Consider the following 22,945-nt stretch of genomic DNA (forward strand, 5'->3'; position numbering starts at 1 on the left):
GATACACTTGGACCAACTGGGGGAAACATTTACTGAAGAAGGGTCATCCCCTTGCCTGTACTCTGATCCCCTCTCAGCTTCTGGAGCCTCAGGGCAACATAGCCGTAAGCTGAGCTCCCAGTTGGAGCCTGGGTGCACAGGAGTATGGAAAAGTAAAGGGTGGTCAAAGGTAGTCAAGGAATATAAAGAAAAAGGGATGCAAAAGTGACTAGGTGAACAAGACAGCCCAGGGACAAGAGTGCTACAAAGAGGGGAAAGTAAGGAAGAGCTCTGATGTGGTACCCACCCCAAATGAAAAACTGGAAGGCAGCAGGCATGAGGGCAGCCAGAGAGAGGGACTACAATTTGGGCCCAATTGACAGCACAGGATTCGTGTTGCTTTGGTTGAGACTCAACTGCAGCAGGAAGGGAGCCTAGAGTCCTAGACAGAGAATACTGCCTGGAATGAAGTCGTGGATTGAAAGGAAAGAGGGTTCAGTAGAGAAGGGCCTGGATTGCAAGTGAAGGCTTAAAGCTCCTGTGTGGAAGGAAGTCTGGCTGTGGGGTGAAGACTCAAATCAGCGTGTGGTGCCAGTTGAGGAGACAAAAGAGGCAATACTGCAGGACAATGTCCATGGAATTAGTGCTGCAGGACGAAGGTTGAAGACTGGAACAGAATTAGCAGTGATGTGGGTCAAAGGCAGGAGAAGCAGCACTGCAGGACGATGTCCAGGGAGGCAGTGCTGCTGCATAATGAGAACTGAAGAAGCAGTGCTATGGGACAAAGCCAGGAAAAGCAACGTTGCAGGGTGAAGGCTGAAAGGGAAATTTCCTGGTGAGCAGTGCATGCTGATGACTGGCAAGTAAAGTACAGTAGGCTGATATCCAATGAGAAGTCCTGGGGTTTGAATCGACTGTATGAGGACAGAAGAGAGGTATTGTGGGATTCAGGGTGACAGGCACTGCCCCGGAGAGAAGTTGAGTGATCGACAAAGGTGAGGGTCAGTGGAGCAGAGTCCAGGGTCCCAGAGCAGATGAGTTGACTGGATTCAGTGGGTGAGGATTCAGCCTGCAGGACCAGTAGAGAATAGAGTGTGAAAGGACAGTACTGCCCATGAGGGAGTGAGAGAAGAATAAAGAAAAAAATGAATAATTGAAATGCTAAGAGCAAATTAAGATGAAAGGGGATCCATGCAGAATGGCAACTATGGGCCAAGAGACACTGCAGAACGGTGATCATAACTCTTACAATTCCCTATTATGGATCCAGAAAAACATGACATTTCCCCAAAATATTGTTTCAATTCATTGAGTTCACTTTAAACACAGCTCACTTTATTTGGTCAAATCTTATTAAAAGTTTTATTAATAGACATATATTTGTTGAGACTTTATATGTACTGTATTATATTTATATGTATATATTCCTTTTGGAATTCAGGTAGCACTGGCATAGCAGAATTGAATAAGAGTGAGCTAGAATGGTCTGCAGTGAGAGATAAAGAAAATGTGAAATACTTTCCTGTTTCTTCAAAACTTGTTCAAATGTAAGATCTCTGTTTCACCACCTTGGAAAAGTGCAGTTCACAAGGTTCAGCTCACAATATATGTAACCTACAGTATAAAGGTTTTGCACAATGTCTTGCATTAAACATCTGGTTATTTATTTATTTTGTAAAACTGTCAATATGTAATGTACCATTGTTGCTGTTACTGTTGATAGTTTTAATTGGGGGAGGGAGATTGAACTGATATTAATAGTCATTGGAAAGCATCATTCCAAGTTTGCAAGGCTTCTTATGGATTATTAATTAGACTGTTCCCTCTGACATTTAGTAGCTGTCTACTTCATATATTTAGTAAAAGAAAGGCTAATGCCACAACTAACAACCAAAATTCATAAAAGAAAAATACTCAAGGTAGCTGTTGCTTCCCCATCATGCTTTCGGCACAGTGGATTGGGAAAATTGTTTTATGATAACAATGTTTAGATCAGTGATAGTTTTAACCTGTTCAAGGCTTGTTCCACATTCTCATCTAAAAAGCATGAAATTAATTACCATAACCAGTGATATTTATGTTTTTATATAATTATATACTAATAATGCAAATTAATGTTAAGTGCACAATGAACATATTATTCATTATTTGTTAAATAAAAAAAAAATATGTTTAGGTACAGTAACAGAAGCCTTTAGAAGAACTGCTGTATATTTCTAACACAAATTATTAACTCAGTTATTCTCTTGCTCTCAAAGTACATTATATGAGATATACATTTGGTTGAAAGAAGCATACTGTAATCGTTTGATTTTGGAAACCATATTAATTTTTTACAGATCTTACTCAAAACCTATATGCCGATTAAGTAAAAGGACAAAATAACGTTTTGTTAATCATAGTCAGGCATTACCTACATGATTAAAGCTAACATAAAAGTATATACACTAAAGTAAGAACGTGACCATGAACACTTGTATCTGGCATTTTATCTGGTCAAAGATAATGATAAATGCAGAGAAACTACCATGTTTGCATGTCTGTGCTACTAAATGATCTAGACAATTTCCACAAAATATTCTTTGGCACAGTGTGTGGCATAAATTATACCAAATTAAAGTCTTGAATTTCTAAATCTCCCATAGCTTAAATAACATCAATTTCTTTAAGTGTGTAAGAGTGCTTGTTATGTAAATGCATTTGGATGCCCTTCTGAATTATCTTACTTTCCCAGCATTAGTAGCCACAGGAAGGAGCTGTTTTAAGATATGGGCAAACCACAAAGTTTTTTTCTTTCATTTTGTAACTTTACTTTTTCTTTAAGATTGCAAATTGAAGTGAAGTGTAATATAAGCAAGGGTTTCTTTTATTAGGACATAATCACAAGGCAAGAAATCTTGAGTAATTCTGAAATTCTGTAGTAATGATAGATTTCAAAGGAAAAAAAGTCCTTCATAATGTCAAATGTTAAAATACCACATAAGTTCAGTATACCTAAATAATTGTGATAATTTATAAATAGCACTACTATAGTGATTCTACTGCTGTTTACCAATGAGGTATTTTAAATTTTTATTGAGGGCTTAGAATATTACATTTTAGAAATGGGTAATAAAGCAATATTTAAAACAAACAATAAAAAAAAGATGACAGAAGTGCTTCACAAATATCTCCAGTAAATAACCCTAGGATTAGGATCAGCATTAGGAGTATGGTAAAGATAAGTTATTGATATGCAAATAATCTACAAGTAAAGATTGTCATATATCACATATATGTGAATATACATGTGTGTTAATATATTATAAATAGATTATACATTTGCAGATTTGTTCAGTGGTTAGCATTACGCAGAGGCCCTGCGTTCAATTCCTTGGGTGCTATCTGCTTAAAATGTGTATGTTCTCCATGTGTGGGCTTCCTCCTGGGATTATCTCCCACAATCCAAAGACATACCGGTAGTTTATTTGGCCTCTGGGAAAATTGACTCTGGTGTAAGTGTGTGCTTGTCTGTATGTACCCTGTGATGGACTGGCGTCCTGCGCAGAGTACATCCTACCTTGCACCTATTGTTTGCTGTTATAGGCTCTGGCTCCCCCAATACCCTGTATTGGATCAAGCAGTTAAAAAACTGATGGATGTAAATTAAATAAATTGTTACTCAAGTGAAACTATACTGGTACTGCTGGTATTTTACTCTGAATCTGAGATTTTTAGTTCTATTAACATGCATATAGGTCTTTGTTTGGCGTTATTAAATATTTTTTTATGTATTTACAATGTGTTGTGCAAAAGATGGGATTATCAGTTGATGGTGATGTAATGAATTGATATTGATTTTACTTCCCCATATTGAATCTTTATGATTTGAACTAGACAGAAATAAATGAAAACAAAACAAAAATGTAATAGCATAATGAAGGTTACTTACAAGAATAGGGTTACTTTGTCATACTTGTTTGTTTGGCATTTAGCATTTTATTAGTTTGGGGATTTAATTTCATCATCTCTTTAAAATTCTTGTGTAACAAGATTCAAAACCATGGCTGTATGTTTTTAGCTGGGCATTTTGTGTAAAGAAGAACCTATATTCACTCATAAATGATGTCTTAGTTTTCATTTGTGAAACCAAAGTCATGTCATTTTACTTTTTAAATAACATTTTAAGATTTATGCATCAAGTCCCTAGACCATATACTTCCTTGAGTAGGAAAAATATGTATATATTTTTTTAAATAATGATGTAATGATTTTACCCTATTCTGGACTATATTTTTAAAATTAATCTTTTCTTAGTTTTGAATTTCATAAAAGCTAAAATCTTCAGTGAGGAAATGAACATTCATAGAGAATGAAATTCCATGTGAAGGAAGTGGGCTGTAGGGATAGATCCGACATGTAATTCCTCACTCCCATTGGCTAATTAAGAGACATATAAATCAGCTAGGAGGAAAAGGGGTTTCAGTCTGTGTCCCCCCGCCCGGCCTTCGTGGTTTTTAATCCCTTCTTCTGATGGATCTTCTGGTTTTGGACTTACCCTTGTGTTTTGGATATCCCCTAAGGACTTCTCTCTCGGATTGTTCGCCTCGGCCACACCTCCCCCGTGCACCAGCGCACCTTGGACACGCCCCCCTGTCTTCAGCCCCGTTTCCTGCATGACGTTTCCCCAGTGTTTCCCCACTCCGTCGGACTGTGTCGTCCGCATAGGGTCCGGAAAGAACTGTTCGTTACAGTATTCGGCTAGCTAGTAAGGCTTGTAGGTATGTAAAGCTCAGTGAGCTAGGGAGGGAGACTTGAAAACAGGAAATATGGGAGATACAGCTTAGCCCAGACTGAGGGGCATCACAGGTACAGTAGTTCATTTGTCAGGCTCAATGGGAATGAAGTAATCTGTTGAGGAAAAGGGTTAGCTGGGTAAATGGGGACTGATTAAAAGGTGTTAGCATCTGGGAAAGTGAGGTACTGATTGGCTAGTTAGCAGTGTATCTTCCCCCCAGAGCTGAGAGAGAGGAGCCTCAATGGAGCAGGTTGAGTCCCTTGTACTTCCAGTACCTTACCATCAGCAGACATATGGGCAGTCTCAAATTGGTGAATGAGAGACACAAAACCCAACAGACCAACTGTTGCTGTGTCAGAGATGCAAGTCTTGTTTAGAAGTCTCCCTAGCCAAAGATGATCAACCAGAAAGGTTGACAAAAAAATGACACTTGAGAACTGTACGTTTACAGAAAATCCATTTATGCAGATGCTCTGAATTTTAAAATATACAATATAATGCCACAAAGCTTTCATTAGCAAAGGTGGAACGCTCTGAAGCACATGGCCATTTAACACAGATTAATTGAAAAATGGAAGAATAGAGTGTGGATACACACTGTATATAGCAAGTGTCATTTTTTCATCATAATGAGAATGAGGTATTGATCTGTCACTCCTACCAGAGACTGTTCTGTTGCGGCTGATAAGAAATGGCTTCCTGCTCCTTGTAATGTGCCTTTGGGGTTAAACAGCTTCATTATTATTAATGACCACACATTTGCTTGTCCAGAGGTAAGGTTGTAGTAGTGGCTAGGGGAGGTTATATAAGATTATAAAGTCTAAGTAATTACAAACTAGATTATTTCCTGTCAAATTTCATTTATAAGATACTGTGAGAGCTGTTGTTAATCACAACCCTGGTTTTCTCCCTTTGCACTGCTTCCTTTCAACTAAAATGCAACGACAGGATCTAAATTGAGACTTTGAGAATTTCATGGCTGAGGGCATGCTCAAAACGATTGCTTCAGGTTAGGATCCATCAAGCCTGGAAAAGAATACAGCCTTTTAATTCATAATATTGTATCTGATTTTCCTCTGTTAAAAATCCAAAGGTTCATATTTAATGTCTGCTTGGTCAAAAACAAAAGTATCCTCCCACATAGACTGTAAAAACAAGAAATTTAAAGCATAATAAGGGCCAGAATCACATTTGGAAATGTAAGTTAAATACAGCAATAAAAACCTATGATAGAAATAAAAAATTATGAAATGTAAATAATCTGTGCTTCAAATGTTTACAAATGAGTTGTATTATATTATACATATTATACATATTATACATATTATTATTATTATTATTATTATTATTATTATTATTATTATTATTATTATATTTTCCCCATTCTTTGTTGTAAGCAACTTAAAGTGACTTAAGTAAAGTGGTGACCTGCATGCAGCTCAGATTTTTTTGAGAACCACTAATACCATTTCAATTAGATTCCGATGCTAGTCTGCATTTTAGTTTGCAAATGATGGATAGAACAGACTGAAGCCTGAGGACTTCCTTATATATTTACAAAATATACTTTACTAGTCAAGTTATAGTTGAACCTCCAACCTTTTACAAGACATGGGTAAATCTTAGTAATTTCAATAAAAAATAAAACAAGCCATAGGCCACACTGTGTACAGTTTATGTGTTTAAATCTCATTAATGATGGAAAAAAGAAACAACATTTTCTGGAATGAGAAGACTATAGTTTTAGCTTATGTACCTTCACAAAAAGTTGTTAATTTGTTTTAAGCCCTCTGACCAGCAGTACAGCTTGTGCAGTGAGGCATTGCAACTTGCCAATCACACGAAAGCTCATTAGGTGCACTTTTACCCAACGAGGTCCAGGTGGAACAACACCTGATCAAGTCACCTTTAAAAAGGCCTTAATTCAAAGCTTAGGTCACTTCAAGAAAAAGGCCACACTTAGTCAGTTTTCTGTGCATGAATGTCACCAGAAGCAAGGGATAGGGCCATTGGCATGCTGCAAGCAGGGATGTCATGTGCCAGCATTGCCAGACACTATGGAGTTAGCCACTTCACTGTATCCCAACTGCAGTGAAGGTTTCAGCAAACCAGCAGGACAGATGACCGTCCAAGATCTGGTCGCTCTTGAGTGACCACAGCAGAGCAGGACACATCAGACTGGTCCATCTGAGAGATCGTTTCAGATCTGCTACCCGTACTCCTGCTGAAACTGCCGGCAGACACAATGCCCACATCAATGACAGGACAGTGAGGCTCTATGCTGCTGGCCTTAGAGCTAGGTGACCTATCAGAGGCCCCCTGCTCTCACCTGATTGGCCTGGGCCAGACAGAGGCTGCAATGGCATCAGGTCCTCTTCATGGATGAGTCATTCCTCAGCCTGTTCCATGCAGATGGGAAGGCCAGAGTGTGGAGGAAGAGGTGTTGCGTTTCTTTCTTCCATCAGTATATATACATACTAGCTGGCACAGTTCATACTATGAGTGGACATCTTAACAGCTGCCACAGGGTGGTAATAACAAATCACTGAAGCTGCAGCAAGTTAATGGACCGGAATGCCATAATAATTGTCACCACAAATGTCATTTACAAATGTTCTTCATTACTACTGCAAATTAACATATATTCCAAGGCTTGTCAACATATATTAAATATAATCCTCTGCTTCCATGTCAAGAAAGCAAAGTAAAAAATAGTTTTACAATAACTTGTATGTATCTTATCCTGGTAAGAATCATAAATAGATGGATTCTGTCCTGGAAGCCAAAGCAGGATTAAGACTAGTCATGTACACTCCTCCTGGAATCCTCATTCAGTGCAGGACCACAGAATAAAGGGACATGATAGAATCAAATCTAGCAAATATGCCTTTGGAGGTTGGAATGAAGTAGAACCCCCAGTTAAACCTCATCCCAGAGGTTAAATGTTGTTTTTTATCCAAATTCTTAAGGTGAAAGCAATTCCTTGGTTGTAATAAATATTTTGGGGAATACATATTAGTCCCATTTCAAATCAGGTCAAAAACATGATTTAAGATGAATGATGCAATTTATATCTGTGACAGAATTTTTATCTGTGACTTTCAACAGAAACAATTCTGCACAATTAGTTGGTTATGATAGACCAACAGACATCCAATCAAAGCAAGGATAAATAAGAAAATAAGTTCTGCATACAATAAACATAGGGATCCTAGTTACTGAATTATATATGCTCACTGCTAAGGGAGGAAAAACAATTCTTGTGCGGAAATAAAAAACATACAGAATGAGCTGCAGTATGCTGAGCCTTTCTAACCCTGTGTTTAAAATGCATCCTGACCCCGTCAACACACTTATTTGCATAACCTAGTAAAGGTCACAGAGTGAATACTACATCAAATAAAAGGTTAGTATTCATCCTAATCTACAACTGAAGAAAAAATAATTGGTTCTCGGTGTATAGTTGTAAGCAATTATCCTTTTAATTGGTTGTAATAGGTTCCCACATGTTCGTTAATGACTTACTGAAATAATTACTCCACTTGTTCATCTGATATAAATATCATCCAAAATACACCTCAGATTGCCCATTGGTGGGTATTTCTGTCACTTGTCTGCTTTGCAATATTGCTCATACCACATCCAACTGATACAGCCTTGTTAACATTAATCAAAAGGTGGCTTTTGTACACTAAGTTCTCCTTACTCAAGAGAGTGTTCAGTGTAATTAGCATCACTTATTAATATTTTCCTGCTGTTTAATGATACTATTCTTAGTCTCCCTTTTATTCATTACTATTTTTTTCCTTTTTTAAATATATATTCACTCAACTAGCATGAATGTTGTGATATGCTAAAATTTATTATTTGTATCTAATGCTTTGTTAACACAAAAATTATGTGATCAGGAAAAGTTGAGGCTATTCACTATTATAAGATACATTGCAAGACAAGATGAAAATTAGTTTCTAGGTAGTGTGGAAAAAAAGTGTAATTACCCATATTTCAGCAAATAGTTTTTGAAAGGACACTTTGGACAATAAATACAAAGCCTCTAAAGCTAAAGGACCCTGTCATTCTCTTCCTAAGAGAATAAATCTGTTTGGGAAAAATTCCAAGGTAAGACAAATCAATTCAAATGTATTTTACACTCACACTCACACCAGGGCCAATTTTCCCAAATGCAAATTTATGTACCAATATGTCTTTGGACTGTGGGAGGAAACTGGAGAGCTTGGAAGATACTCATGCAAACATACAGATGCAGCCATTCAGAATGCCCTCCAGATAATGCAGCACATACAGCAATTTAACACAGCATTCTGTCCTGTTTGAAAATATTCTTTTATCGAACTGCACTACTTTGTAAAACTGTCAGATGGAGTAGTGAATACTTAACGTGGCGTGTGGAATTTGAGTTGTCGCTGGAAAGTGCCTGGTATAGAGTCCTGGTCAATGCTGAGAGACAATCTTTTCGCAATTATAGATTTTAAGTTGTATACTGTTTACACTTTTATTTATTGTATACTGTTAATTACAGTACGTAAAATATTAATTTAATATTGTTTTAATTTACAAAACAAAATTACTTAGTGTAATCTGTTAAAAATAGTTCATTATACAGATGCAGCCATTCAAAACGAGCGGGGTATGGCGCGGTAAAACACGGTAGGGGTGTCGCGGCATAACACGTCTGATTGATTGATTTCTTTAGCCTCACAGCATTGGCCAATAATACTCTTCTTGTGTCTAATTTTTAGTTAAGCAGGATTTGAGCTACAGACCATAAAAGAAACAGGATTCACTTTTTTCACATATCGATGATATGACTAGTAGTTTGAAACTATTTGTTGTTATTAATAAATGACTTAGATTCTAACATGTTGTGATATTTAGAAATATACAAAAGTCAATAAAGTGTCCATAATATTTCTATTTTAGTTTTACAAAGAAATGTTTGTTAAAAGAAAACTCATGGCGATAGCTGGATTTGAACACCCAACCTCTCACTTATAAGTCAATCACTTAAGCTATCATGCCACAGACGCAGTGACGGGTTAAGCACTGAAACAGCGATACACATATCAATACAAAGTTTTATACTACTGTTCGTGGTACAGTACATGAATATAATTATATCGTTATTAATTTCTTTAGATACACGATTCCATATTATATTCCCTATTAATCAAATTCTAAAATAATGCTTTTGTTTAATCCGGTATCAAGCTTATTCGCAGAAAAAGCTTTAAACTATCACTTTTCTCAAAAAGTACTGTACAGTATATATATACAGTAACATGGTCAGAAGCAGCACGTAAAAACGTTTCCGAAATAACCACATGTGAGACTTTGATGCTTAAAATGTTTAGGGAGAAATTGAAAACTGATGTGTATTTTTTCTTTAAACTACCAAGACCAGCCATATACAGTACATTTTACATACAGTAATATGTTTATATTCCTAAATTAATATCGTTTATGACCTTCAGATGCGTTATGCTCCTCTTCTTTTTATGCTCAGCTACTAAAATTTCCCTTTAGTTGTAAAATTCCATATAAATATTCAATACTAAGCAGATTAAAACGTGCACAGTAAATACATTAAATGAATAAATCTTTCCACAACTGATCAATGCACCACGAGTGCCACTGTCGGTCATTTTGGTCAGCCAATCACGTAGCGTATGACGCGTTATGACGTAGTGAGTTGGTACGGGTTTGTACCCCGCACTTTGAATGGCTGCATCTGTAGCTTGGCTTGTTGTTAACGCAATGTGCTTCTTTCAGGTTTACTTCCGCATTAAGATCATTTATATTTTGCCTTAATGCACATTTCACCAACAACTAATCAGCAAACAATTTAACTTTGAATTTTGAAAATGAAAAATATATTTCACTATTTTTTCCAGTACTGTAGTTTTACAACATGAGCAAAGACTACATTCCCGATGTGCCACATGTGAAAATCACCTGAAGTTATATCCACGGATATGCTGAACGGATTGCGTGTACAATTGACTGAGGGTGTATTATATAAATATACTTTATATACAATAAATACAGCATGATGCCGTATGGTTTTAAAGGCAATAAGAAACTTGGCAGTGCATACTTAAATTAAAGAGCTTCATATTTAGGAAATGTCATGGTTGTTACACAAGAGAGTTAAACTTTTGTTATAGTTATGAGTTTTATTCAATATAATTTCTCTAGTATTCTTATTGGGACAATTTTTTTTATAATCAGAATATATTATTGTAATCAAACTTTACAGTAAAATTGTTTCCTGATTACTTTTTGCTTAAATTGTGATTATAAAAATGTTTCACACATATTGTACCATAGTGGCTTTAAAACCATACAGTATCATACTGTATACACAGTACATCTGTACGATATACGATCACACTGCAGTTCATTGACCTGTATGCCACTGTTTCAGTATACTGTATCTGTGGATATGACTTCACTTGATTCACGTGTGTGGCACATCAGGACACAAGAAAGTGCAGCTTAAAAAATCCTGGTTGGGAGAAAATAGTCCTGTGTATGATTATTTTCCTCATTGCAGTATATAACCTAACAGTGTGATTTAACAATATGTAATACAAACTATTCCATCAATAAAATAAAAATGCGTGTTGGATTTATTGTAACCCCAACAACCACATCACACAAAGCGTGTATAATAATTGCAATATTATGCGATAAGCAGAAGAACTGCAGATATATTTGCCATTGTATTATCAGTTACAACAGACACAAATCTTAACACAAATCCAAAACCTACTAAAACAGAAGCTATTAACTCTTCTTCACACCTGCATGTCAAGATCCCAGTGTGCCAAGCAGGTGTTTTGTTTGGATTATACTATGAATGAGTTCCTGAAGGACACAGTCCAAGGTTTCTAAATTATATTAAAAAATCAAACCTTAGTTCAGTTTGGATGAGAGAAAGTGGTACCTTTTGAGAAGCTGAATACTGCTTGCAAAGTAGCTAATTTTGACAAACTCAAAGAGCTACTTTGGACTGAAGAATTTAAAATCTGTCTGCCAGACTATTGCATCTTATTTCATTGAGCTATTCTGACACCAATGGAGAAATCCAATCTAAACTTAAGGTCTGCTTCTTTCATGTTTTTGTTATGCAAAATGCTTTTGACCCTTGTTAAACTCCAAGATCCTGACTGATTTTACTTTCTATTTATCTCACTTAGCTGAAACAGAAAAAAGAAAATATTCTGTAGTTAATCTTTTTTTAATTTGATTTATAATAAAGCCACTAACATTGACACAGGTGCTGCTGTTCATAGCCTCTCATTAATTTACAAATATACTGAACACTTGTGATACTGCACCCCTTTGAATGACTTTTTAACACCTTTATCACCTCTGTCTGCCTGAGGTGGTGGGGGTTCGGGCTGTTGTAATTGTCTCCCCTTCCTCAGTTTAACATCTGATAAGTCCCTAGTACCACTATGAGAACGTGAATGTGAATTGAACATTTAAATAGTGTGATATATAAAATTAAGAAAATACCTTGATAAACCAGCTAAATCAATATATCTATATCAATAATTAATATTATAATATTTTAATGGTGCTCAGAAACGTATTGGTAGCAGTTTCTTCAAAAATTAGAATCTTCATATTTCAGAAGTGTCGTGTTTGTTACACAAGGAAGTGAAACATGACAATTTGTTACAGTTATTATCAGGAGAAAAAAAATGTTTATTTTTTGTATTTATTTGTGGCTGCTGCAGTTGCACACCTTGCAATTGCTGGATAGTTAACACTTCCAAATTACTCTGTCAGCCTGTCCAGGGGGTGGTGGGGTCGTCAACTTGACATCTGATACTCCTCGGTACTCTTAAGTGATCATGAATGTCAAGTAAATATTTAATATGCTGCAATATATAAAATTAATACAAAATGTCAATGTAAACACAATATTTACAATTGAGAACATCATTTTATTTACAATTGGTTTCATTTGCCATTGCATTTCAAAAAAGAAAATAAAAATGGTTGTAAACTGCTCCAAAGCCTTCTCAGACAAGAAAAGAGAGTGACAATTCAATCGCAGCCTAAACTTTCCCCCACACACCCTTCACCCATTGCGATTAGGCAACACGCAAGAAAGCATTGAACACTCCAAGGGGACAATTTGTTAAAAGTATAACTTGCATTTTGGCTGAGATTAAATGTAGACCTTTTCACATGCTTCAGTGCATGTTTCAGTGGCCTTTTTAATACCAAATCAATGTTTTTATTGTAGATTATAATTATAAAATATAGTTCAAGTAGCTACTGTAGCTGCGTCAGCATGCATAGGCTGCACAGGAACAAGTAAAGGTTTATTCAAAGCGTGGAGCCCAGCCGAAACGTTGTGTTTCTTTTTTTCTCTTTTCAGCATGGAATAAACCTTAACTTGTTCCTTATAAAATATATACACAATTTCATTTTGAGGCTTGTTTTTACCTATTGTTTTGCCATTGACAGTATCTACTTTTGCAAATACAGTACGCTCATGTTCAATATTTGTCTTATTAATGATATCTTCCGTATTTCATTTAAATTGAAACATTTTTACAAATATAAGTCCACCAGTCCATCTATTGGGGTGCGAGGGGTGCGACCTACAGTACTATGCTACATTTTTTATGTTTTTCAGAGACTTGAGAACACTTCGACTGATGTTAAAAATGTAACATAATGCATGCTGTGGTTCTGTGAAATTGAACACACAACATCGTTGTTGAGCCGAATGAGTTTGTGTTATTCTGCTCAAATGGTCAGGTGTTTCGCATACATACAGTAGCTTTTTAATAGTAATTCTTACATTATGAACTCACTTACACCTGGGATTCACTTTATTCAAAATAAGTTTTCTCAAAAAGGAACCAGGTGGTAGATGCTGTTTAAATAAAGGTTTTGAAATTTTTCAGAAATCCTAATATTTAAAATGCCTGTGATTTGAAGACTCTGTGACATGTGTTTGCAAAGTTATTGACAAACTTGATATTAGTGTAAATGCTTGCTTTTTTTTGGAAAAGTTGTAATCTGCCTTGAAAAATACATAGGTTGAAAGCAAGTTCAATGCTTTTGCTACTGAAAATTTGGTAACACTTATTTCAAAGTATGTATCTACCACTGCATCATGGAGCAGTATGATGTAGTCATACTAGTCAAGATATTGCAAGACTTCAAATTCCATTTATACTTATTTTGTAACCTGCAACAGCTTAACCAAGTACTAATGACTGATTAATTAAATGATTGGTAGTCAGTTTGCATACATAAATGATTATGATTAATTGGTGTTAAGAACATGACTGCCATGCACTGACAGACTGGTATTTGCAGATCCCAGACTAAATATACCATATACTAAAACAAATATGAGTTATAAGTATATACCAAGATGGTATATAGTATTCTACTAAAGCTGTACCAATAAAGTCAAGATAACTTCATTACGTTCTTGTACAAGTGACATTTCTGATAGAAAAGATAGTTTGTCTTTTTGCAGACAAAGCATAATTTCTTTAAAAAGATACATTGAAGAACATTTTAAATATACATCAGAAATTTTACTTTCCTGTTATAGGGAGTCAGAACTGTCATCATCATCAGTGTGGTGAAACAGGTCCCCACAGATTAGAAATTGATATTGACTGTGCCTTCTGTGCCTTCTTTACTGTTGATATAGCACAACAGACAGTCTTGCTGTGAGTTCATACATATCATACCAAGGAAAGCACTGCTGCATGAAATACCTCTTACATGTCGTATAATTAGAAGCAATTTAACCTTATTTTGTACTGATTATTTGTGCTCCATGCATACAGTTCTTGGTAGTGAAGGACAGTTTCTGCACAAATAAGGTTTTGCTTGAACATACACAATTATCATTTCTTTCGCAGTGCCCCACTCATAGTATTTCAAAACTAATAACATTTACCACTTCAAAACAAGCTTTTCATGAAAATATCTGCTGAAAAGCTTTCTTCTTTGCCAAAAAAACAAAATAATAAGTAAAAAAGATAAAAAAAAATAAAAAGGTAAGAAAGTGCAGTAATGGATACACATTACTAAAGAAGGTGAATCATTGTGAATGTAGAAATAATCTTTATTTTTCTTGTTTGATAAGTTGTTTACGGACAGTGAAGACCATGAGCAGTTTTGCACTACAAAAGGTCACTTACTTCATTATCACTATCCAACTAAAGAACAATTACATTATTTTTTTTATTATTTATATATTTTAATTTACTCTGAGCCTACATATATCAGGTATAAGATTAAATCTTATAAAATGAGCATTGCACCAGTAAATGTTTTTCATTAAATCCATTTTCATAAAGAAAATACCATATCTCTATAGTTTCCAAAAATCGTTTTGTAATTGTTTTTATCATGTAGCCATCACTACTATGTCCTGGAGCAGTTGTATGCACATGGTTGCAATATGAATACAGTCCACAAACACTGTTAATTTTCACATTACTAATTAATTAGACTTAATGAACGAACAATTAAATGTTATGTTTGTGAAATAGATTATTATGTCAAGTGTTTACAGCATCACAACATTTAACTTCTTTACAACCAGAATGATTGAACAGTATATGTTCTGGTTGTTGTTAATGTCATTTTACATTACAAGTTATCAGTTCCCTTTGGAAATGGAAAAAAAGAAGAAATTTTAGCAATTAATGTTAAAGGAGGAGCTATCTGTGTAACTATCTATGTATACCACACATGGGAAATCCCAACAGCTTTGTGCTTTTCTACAGAGAAACAACCAGAAAAGGAATAAAGGAATTTGTGTCTTCATTTTTAAAAGACAGCTTTCAGTGCAGACTAGATTGCTACATTTTTAAAATTAGCTCCCTTACTTCTGGCACTTAAATGACCAAGGATTAAAGTAGGCCAGATGCAAAACAAGGAATATAGGGAAATCATAAAAGTTGTGTTAAATTATTGATAGCATTCTTATTTATGCAAATATGCAAAGTTATTTCTTTATGACAGCTTAAAGCAGAAGCCTAGCAGACCCAAGTGCCATTCCAACAGTGCTTCTCTTTTTTATTGGGTTACAAATATAGTACTATGGGCTTCCATCTATTTTTATTTCATTTGCACTTACCATTTTACATCCTAATTATCTTAGCTGACAGGTTTTATTGCAAAGGCTTAATTCTGAAGGCTTTCCCTATGCTCATTTAACTTCTGGTGTCAAGGGGAGATTATGGAGAGGGAGGAGATGTCTGACTGAAAATACTTTCCTTCCAACTCCCACATTTGTTTCTTTTTCCTTGTGCTAACATTGCTGCAAACATGAACCATAATAAAAATCCCTTTCCTTCACATTATAACTATTCTCTTTACATATTTTCAATTAATATATACATTGTTTATAAGATAGATATATACTGTATAATCTTGATTAAATTTAAATGACTTGACTGAAAAAAGACTAAATATGGCAGAGACAATACACTAGTACTTAAAAGAAGCAATTGTTTAAAATATTGCTAAGATGCTTGTTAAATAATTTAAGCCAAACCCAGATGTATACAATATCATTTTTAGAGATTTAATTAAGCTACTGGGAATTAACTTTATTTCTTAAGTAAACAGTAGAAGGCATTGGGAATTTAAATGCAAAAAGGCACATTGTTTTTCCGATAATGGCATGAATTAAGCACTTATTTCAGTTTCTTATTTTTTAAAGTTAGAACTCTCCAGACTGTTTACTTTTTCTAATTTCTAAAGGTCAATTATAATTAACATACATTCTTTCTTCAATTTTAAAATTGATTTATTTAATACATGCACTTTCTTATCAGGCCTCCTATGATTTTAGAAGTTTTTTGCATTTTTTATAAGATTTGACTGTTTAATAAAAAACTGCAAACATTCTTCTTCTCCTTCATCTTCTTATAATCAAATTGAATTATAGATTGGCTACATAAAATAATCACAAATTTGTACAATAAAGAAACACAATTTTATAGATAACTATAGCAGAGTTTATTATATACTTTATATTTAATTCTCAATTATGTTTTACACTTTCATAAGACGGTCAACTGTTCACATTAGTTTTATGTTACTTTGGTTAAGGCCACATGTGGAAGAAAGGAAAAATAAGCAGAAACCACCCTTAATATTGAATTCATAATACATTTAAGAAACAATTTAAGTAATTAACAGTGCCTTTCTCTTTTTTTTAATTATAGCCATTGAAGTTAATCTCCAGAAAGCTCTTGCAGAGGCCTCCGAAACCTGCACTCAGGAGTGTCTCATTCTTGGCCACTCTGATAGCTGTTGGATGCCGCCAGCTCTTACCCAATTCCAGCAAACAAAAAATCCAGCACTGCCCTCCTTTGGATTTCAGCAGGGGTGGGCCCGTGGAACCAAGCCTGATGGCCGTCACACTCTGAGCAGATCTGTCCCAAAAGAAGAGATTGATAAGGGTCAAGGGAGCAACAGGCCACAATTCTACAACACCCTGGAAAGACACTGTAGCAAAAAGGAAGACGCAGTCAAGGTCATCCCCTTGGCTAACTTCAATCCTTCGGGTCAGCATGCCCCTGCTTCTGGGGGAAACCCTGCCTTTGTTCATGAGCATCAGTTATAAAGCCAAACTTTGGGAAACAACTACCTACAGACAAGTCCACAGTGAGCTGCAGTGACTTCTTCATGTCTGTGCCACATATATTTGTGTCTGTGGTTAAACTGGCTTGCCAATATCTATATAAAAATGCATAATTCTAATAATTATAATTGTAATTCTGATAATATTAATGATATTGTCATCAAAAAGAATTTGTAGAAAGCAACAATAATACAAGAACATGACTTTTTGTTATATACAACTGTGAATGAATCCTGTACTATCTGTACATATAACGATAGTTGTATGCCAAAGTAGCTCCTAAAAGAAAAAGAAGAAAGGGGTGTTGTTTGGTTAGTTGATAAAATAATGTAAATTTCTCTTGAAAGAAAAGAAAAGCTTGAAAAAAAAGTCAGGAGACAGGATGTTGACTGCAACCCACTTTCTAAAGCAGGAGTAGAAAACAACAGCAACAAAACAATAGAACTAAAGAACTTATGAGGACTATCTAGAGCCCAAAAGGTCAGCTAAAATGTGTTGTGATCACATTGAGTATTCAATACAGTATGGCAAGAAGATCTCATTTGCAATCTCAGAATCTTGGTATGCATTGTCTTTGTTTGTGCCTGCAAAGTTTTATTCCTCTTCAGCAGCTGCACCAAGTTTTTAAGTTACTATACAAATGTTTATCATGTTTTAATATATTCAAAAAGAAAAAAAAAAGAATATTATCAATTGGAGGATAAAGTTATATTTTTTCCAGATCTTCTATATGTGAGCAATATCAGTTTGTCCATAGCCTCTTTATCATGCTTTCTATTGTAGAAGTACTTGTTTTTAAAAGTCTCATTAACTCACATGCCCCAAGATTAAGGAATAAAGAGTAATTATTCTTTTTTACATTTTTTACTTTGCGGTATTAAACAAACTTGAAAGCTATGTGCATCATGACATGTAGTATGGAACCAATTATCTTAATCTCCCCTTTGGATAATTATTTTGGTCTGTAATAAACAGAAAAAGCATAGCCATGAAAGAATGCAGTTTAAAAATGAACTGATTCCCTATTATTTTTTTTATTTTACACTTAAATGATTTTTAAGGGAAAATTTTCCCTTATTGAAATATATTGCATATGAAATATATAAATCAGTTAAGAATTTTTAAGCCTCCAATAATACTGTCAGAGTATGACATAATATTGAATAAAATAATAAAATTGCGTGCCTGAACTTACATCAAATAGAAATACACTATACTTAGATTCAGTTATAACTTTTGTATATACTTATGTTTTTTTAATTAAGATTAGTGCAGTGTTATGCTGATGTGCACCATTCCTCACAGAAAAAATAGGCAGTGCTTCATTTAACATAAGTGTCAGGTTCTACATAAATGGAGTACTGAAAAGTCATGTGTCAGTGTTCAATCTTCTAAGCATGGCTTAAATAATGGGAAATAACCCTGTTTCAGGAAACCTTGTAAAATACAATTATGGTTTCTCTCCTAGTTATGTAAAAAATGATTGTGTCGAAATCTTGTATTTGCCAGTAAGTATAAGCATTGTTGTCATTAGCTGATGCTTGCTTTCCATGTATAAACCTGTTTCAGTCGCGTGCTATGATGAGTGTCCCACTGATGTTTAGACAAATCTACATAAAAATCAGGTGTGATTGAGAAAATTTGTACTCAATAATGTTCTACCTGTATTTTCAATTTTTTTTTTAAAACAAAACTCTTCCTCCTTAAGTAAAATTAACAGTATCTTAGATATTAATTTGGTTTGCTTAGTATAGGGTTTTGTGGAATTCTGTGAGTTACATACTGTAAGTATTGTAGCATAATCTATTTTACAATAGTGGTGTGTACAGTTAAGAAACAGGGAAGGCATTGATTGTATTTTGTTGGTAAAGTGTATCATTTCCCCATATTCATATTCTGTAGTTTGTTCTTTTAATAAAATACCAAAGTTCACAGATAAGCTAAAAAAGAAAACAAAATGTTACTTTCCTTATCACTCACCATATCATAACAATATAATTTTTCATGTATCTATCTTCCCTTTATTTTGTTTCCAGTTTTACCATTACAGAGATCTACCACTAAAGAAAAAAGACAGACTCATAGAAAGCAAAGTGTTGGATACAAATTGCAAGTCTCTATATAAAAAGAATGTTCAAAATATAAATCATCATTGCATTGCAATGATATAGAATACGTAATTGCAAGTGTAAATTAACAAACTACTGTTACAAAACAAATGTTGAAAAGAATGATTTCTGAAATTAAGGATAGATTGATCTCACTGTACAAGTAGTTACTAAGATTGCTGGCCACACAGTCTGGTTATTTAATACAATTTTCTGATACTTTTTATAAAACATCTTAATAGTAACTGATACTGAAAACAAAAGTGAGCTTTAGATAAATTTATAGTTCTTGTTTAAAATGATAAACTATTTGTGTCATTGTCGTGGGAAAAATGCAGTATTAAGATACAAGCAGAACAAATATTGAATCTATTTTACTAAAAGTTAACATTTAGAATTTTTTTAATGCTTCCAAACAATTCTTGATAACATTACTTAGTACATTTTGCTGACACTCAAAGCTCACAGGTCAGTGATCCAAAAAATTACTTCATTATAAATTAAGTTAAGTGTCAGAGGAATTATATGTGCCATAAGAGTTTTATGTAGACACAGGATTGTTCTGTTGCTCGTTGAACCAAAAGATGACACAATTGCATTGGCGGCTATTCCCCAAACTAGCTTTATAATTGTTTAATACATTTAATTAAGGACAATAATGATGGCAGAGCCAACCCAAAGAGAGTCTGACATCTGTACACCCAAACCAAGGCACAAATAAATAAAATACTGGGTTTTATCTGGATAATAATATTGTTTTTTTTATGGAAATCACATTTTCCATAAATGCTAAACAGAATTAGGGATGGTATTTTTATTGTATATTACATGCTTGAAAACTTCAAAGATATTAGTATGACATTGTATTGAAATTTATAGACTATAGTCTAGATATTTGTTTACGTTAAGAAGGTATACAATTTATGGACAATGATCCACTCATGCAATCCAGGGAGTGTGATTTTAAATGCCTCAACAGGACATTATGATAGACTGTTTATACCTCTTTGAAACAGATTAGAATAATGTTGAAAGAGTTTAATATTTTTAAAGACTTGTGTCAGCAGGAGAAAATGAATGCCTAGGTTTTTCAGTCATAGGGATGCTTGAGGGAGTGTAACATATGTACTATGTCTATTCACTTTAATGTTTTCAACCAGTTTTAAATGTCTAAACACTCAAATTTAGCTCTCCAACCCTCTGAAAAATAATGGGCTTTATAAAATGGTAATGCACTACCTGTAGAAGGTTATTAACTATCTTTTTATTTAATTCAAATGGCCATTTTTTTTTTCAAGGTCACTATTTAGAGGAGAAAAAGAACAGCTTTACACGTCATTTCTCACGCAAAGTTGGAGTTAAAGTACTATATACTGTAATATTTTACTTCTGTCTACTTATCTTACGTCTTTCATGGACATAAAATGTGCTAATATAATATGCATATTAAAAGATTATTGTTATGACACCCATCCTCTGATTATAGCAACTTTCTATTGATTGGTTACTACAAAAATATCTGAAGCCTATGTTATCTTCTTACCTAATGCAGAAAACATATACGATCTGGTAAACGTATTTTAATAAAAATGTTTTAATAATGTACAGATGAAAAACTACTTTTATGGATGTGTTGACATTAATAACAAGGGGACGACTGAACAGGGCAACATCCAAGTGCCAAAGGACTCACTACATTGCCAAAAAGTTGTTTTTTATTTTAATTATTAGCTGAAATGTGTGGTGAAATGCGTGACTATCTGTATTTGTCTGTTTTGTTTTCTTAAATTAAGTTAGCAGCCCAATTTTTAGCATACTAGATATTGCCAAATCTAGTTAAGGCAGTTATTTTTGCTAAAGCATTTATATGTCTTTAATTTGACATTAGAAATTGTTGTAGAAATATTCTAATGAAGAAATATTCTGCTAATTAGTTGTCCTACATTCCCATCTGCATGTGATAATTACCACCAGTGAGTGCTATTATTGCCCAATAAGTGTTCTGCAGCTATTCAAACCACTTGTCAGGTGGTGTGGTCATCACCCTTGGATTGTATTCTAGCTGTGTTCCTGTCATAAAGGAAGGAGTTCTCCCCAAAGAAACACAAGTAGGTGGAGCAATCTGTGTTCTGATTGCTGCTTTTGAATTTAAAAAGCCTGAGGCACAATATTTAACAGATGCAAACTTAATTATTTTACTTAGAATGTCATTATTTTGATTACAAAAATTGTGATGTATGTCCTGTTTAATACTTACTTTATTTATAGACAAATGGTATGTAAATCTCAAATCAGTTAAAAAATCATTTATACTTATATAAATGTTTACAAAGGGGAACACTAGCTGGTCAAGCCTGTCTTTTGTTCCAAATCTCTAGATATTCTGCTTACCTGTAAAAATCTTGCATACACTGTTGAAATTCTAAAGAGACAATCTGTGTTTAAGAGCAAGACATTATATATATATAATTGCCTGAATATTCTGTATGTAGGCACCATGTATCATGTAAAAAATGTAAAAAAGCACTACTATATTATAACTGCTTGAATATCAATAGAACTTGCTATTTATAACAGTTGTTGGAGTTCACAATTACGTTGATAGAAACTTTCCTGGTGTGTCAGTAGGTTAAAGTTATTCAATTTGATACATAAATATTGTCATTACTAATTAAAATATCCTATCCACAAACAGTAAATTTAATGTGGAAAATCACCTAACCAGATTTATTTGGTATGATTTTTTCTTGTCATGAAATTTTACTTGAACCATTAAATATTGTTATCTTAAAGTAACAATTCTAAGTACTTTGTATTTTCTCTCATTTTATGCTTGTGTATTGTGCTCATCACTTACTACAAAATATTCAATAATGCCTCAGTATGACCTTCATTCTGGGAATTTTTGGCATCTATACAATTAACCTCAGAACTATGGACAATATCTGCATTGTATGCACATATGCATGCAGGCCACATATGCAATAAAGATTTAACATTTGAATCACATTCTAGACATTTAGGTCTTAAAAAAACTTTTAGCCATTTTAATATAGTCTCTTACTTGTCTAAAATCAAATCCACACAATTCTATTAAAAGAGCTGATACATGGAATATTTACATAATGATTCAAGCGTTAGCTTGCCTTTCTGGATGCAGCAATTGTCATATATATTTTATTGCTCTTGAGACACCTAAAGATAAAACATTTATGTGTTTTTTTCTAGTTAGATTACATCTCACTTGCATCACAAGTACTAGGAAAAAAGAATTTATTTCATTGACTTGGATGCTAAATCATAGTATATTTTAGTAACATTTAATTTGCTCATCCAAAAGTGTGTAGAAACTATCTGGGACTGAAAGTTGGCCATGATTCTGTATGTCATTTAAACATTAGATTGGCATTT

General features: G+C 34.1%; 1 protein-coding gene across 1 annotated transcript in view; it reads left to right on the plus strand.

The window, feature by feature from the left end:
- The window catches only part of pcdh11 (protocadherin 11), a 481,629-nt gene extending 459,303 nt beyond the window's left edge, over positions 1-22,326 (plus strand). Inside the window, exon 5 of the mRNA XM_015351117.2 lies at positions 17,008-22,326. Within this exon, the coding sequence (XP_015206603.1) occupies positions 17,008-17,408 (401 nt within the window). The 3' untranslated portion in view covers positions 17,409-22,326. The remainder of the gene's footprint in view (positions 1-17,007) is intronic.
- Positions 22,327-22,945: the final 619 nt, after the last annotated feature.

Source organism: Lepisosteus oculatus, chromosome 8 (genome assembly GCF_040954835.1).
Source record: "Lepisosteus oculatus isolate fLepOcu1 chromosome 8, fLepOcu1.hap2, whole genome shotgun sequence".
NCBI classification, from domain to species: Eukaryota; Metazoa; Chordata; class Actinopteri; order Semionotiformes; family Lepisosteidae; genus Lepisosteus; species Lepisosteus oculatus.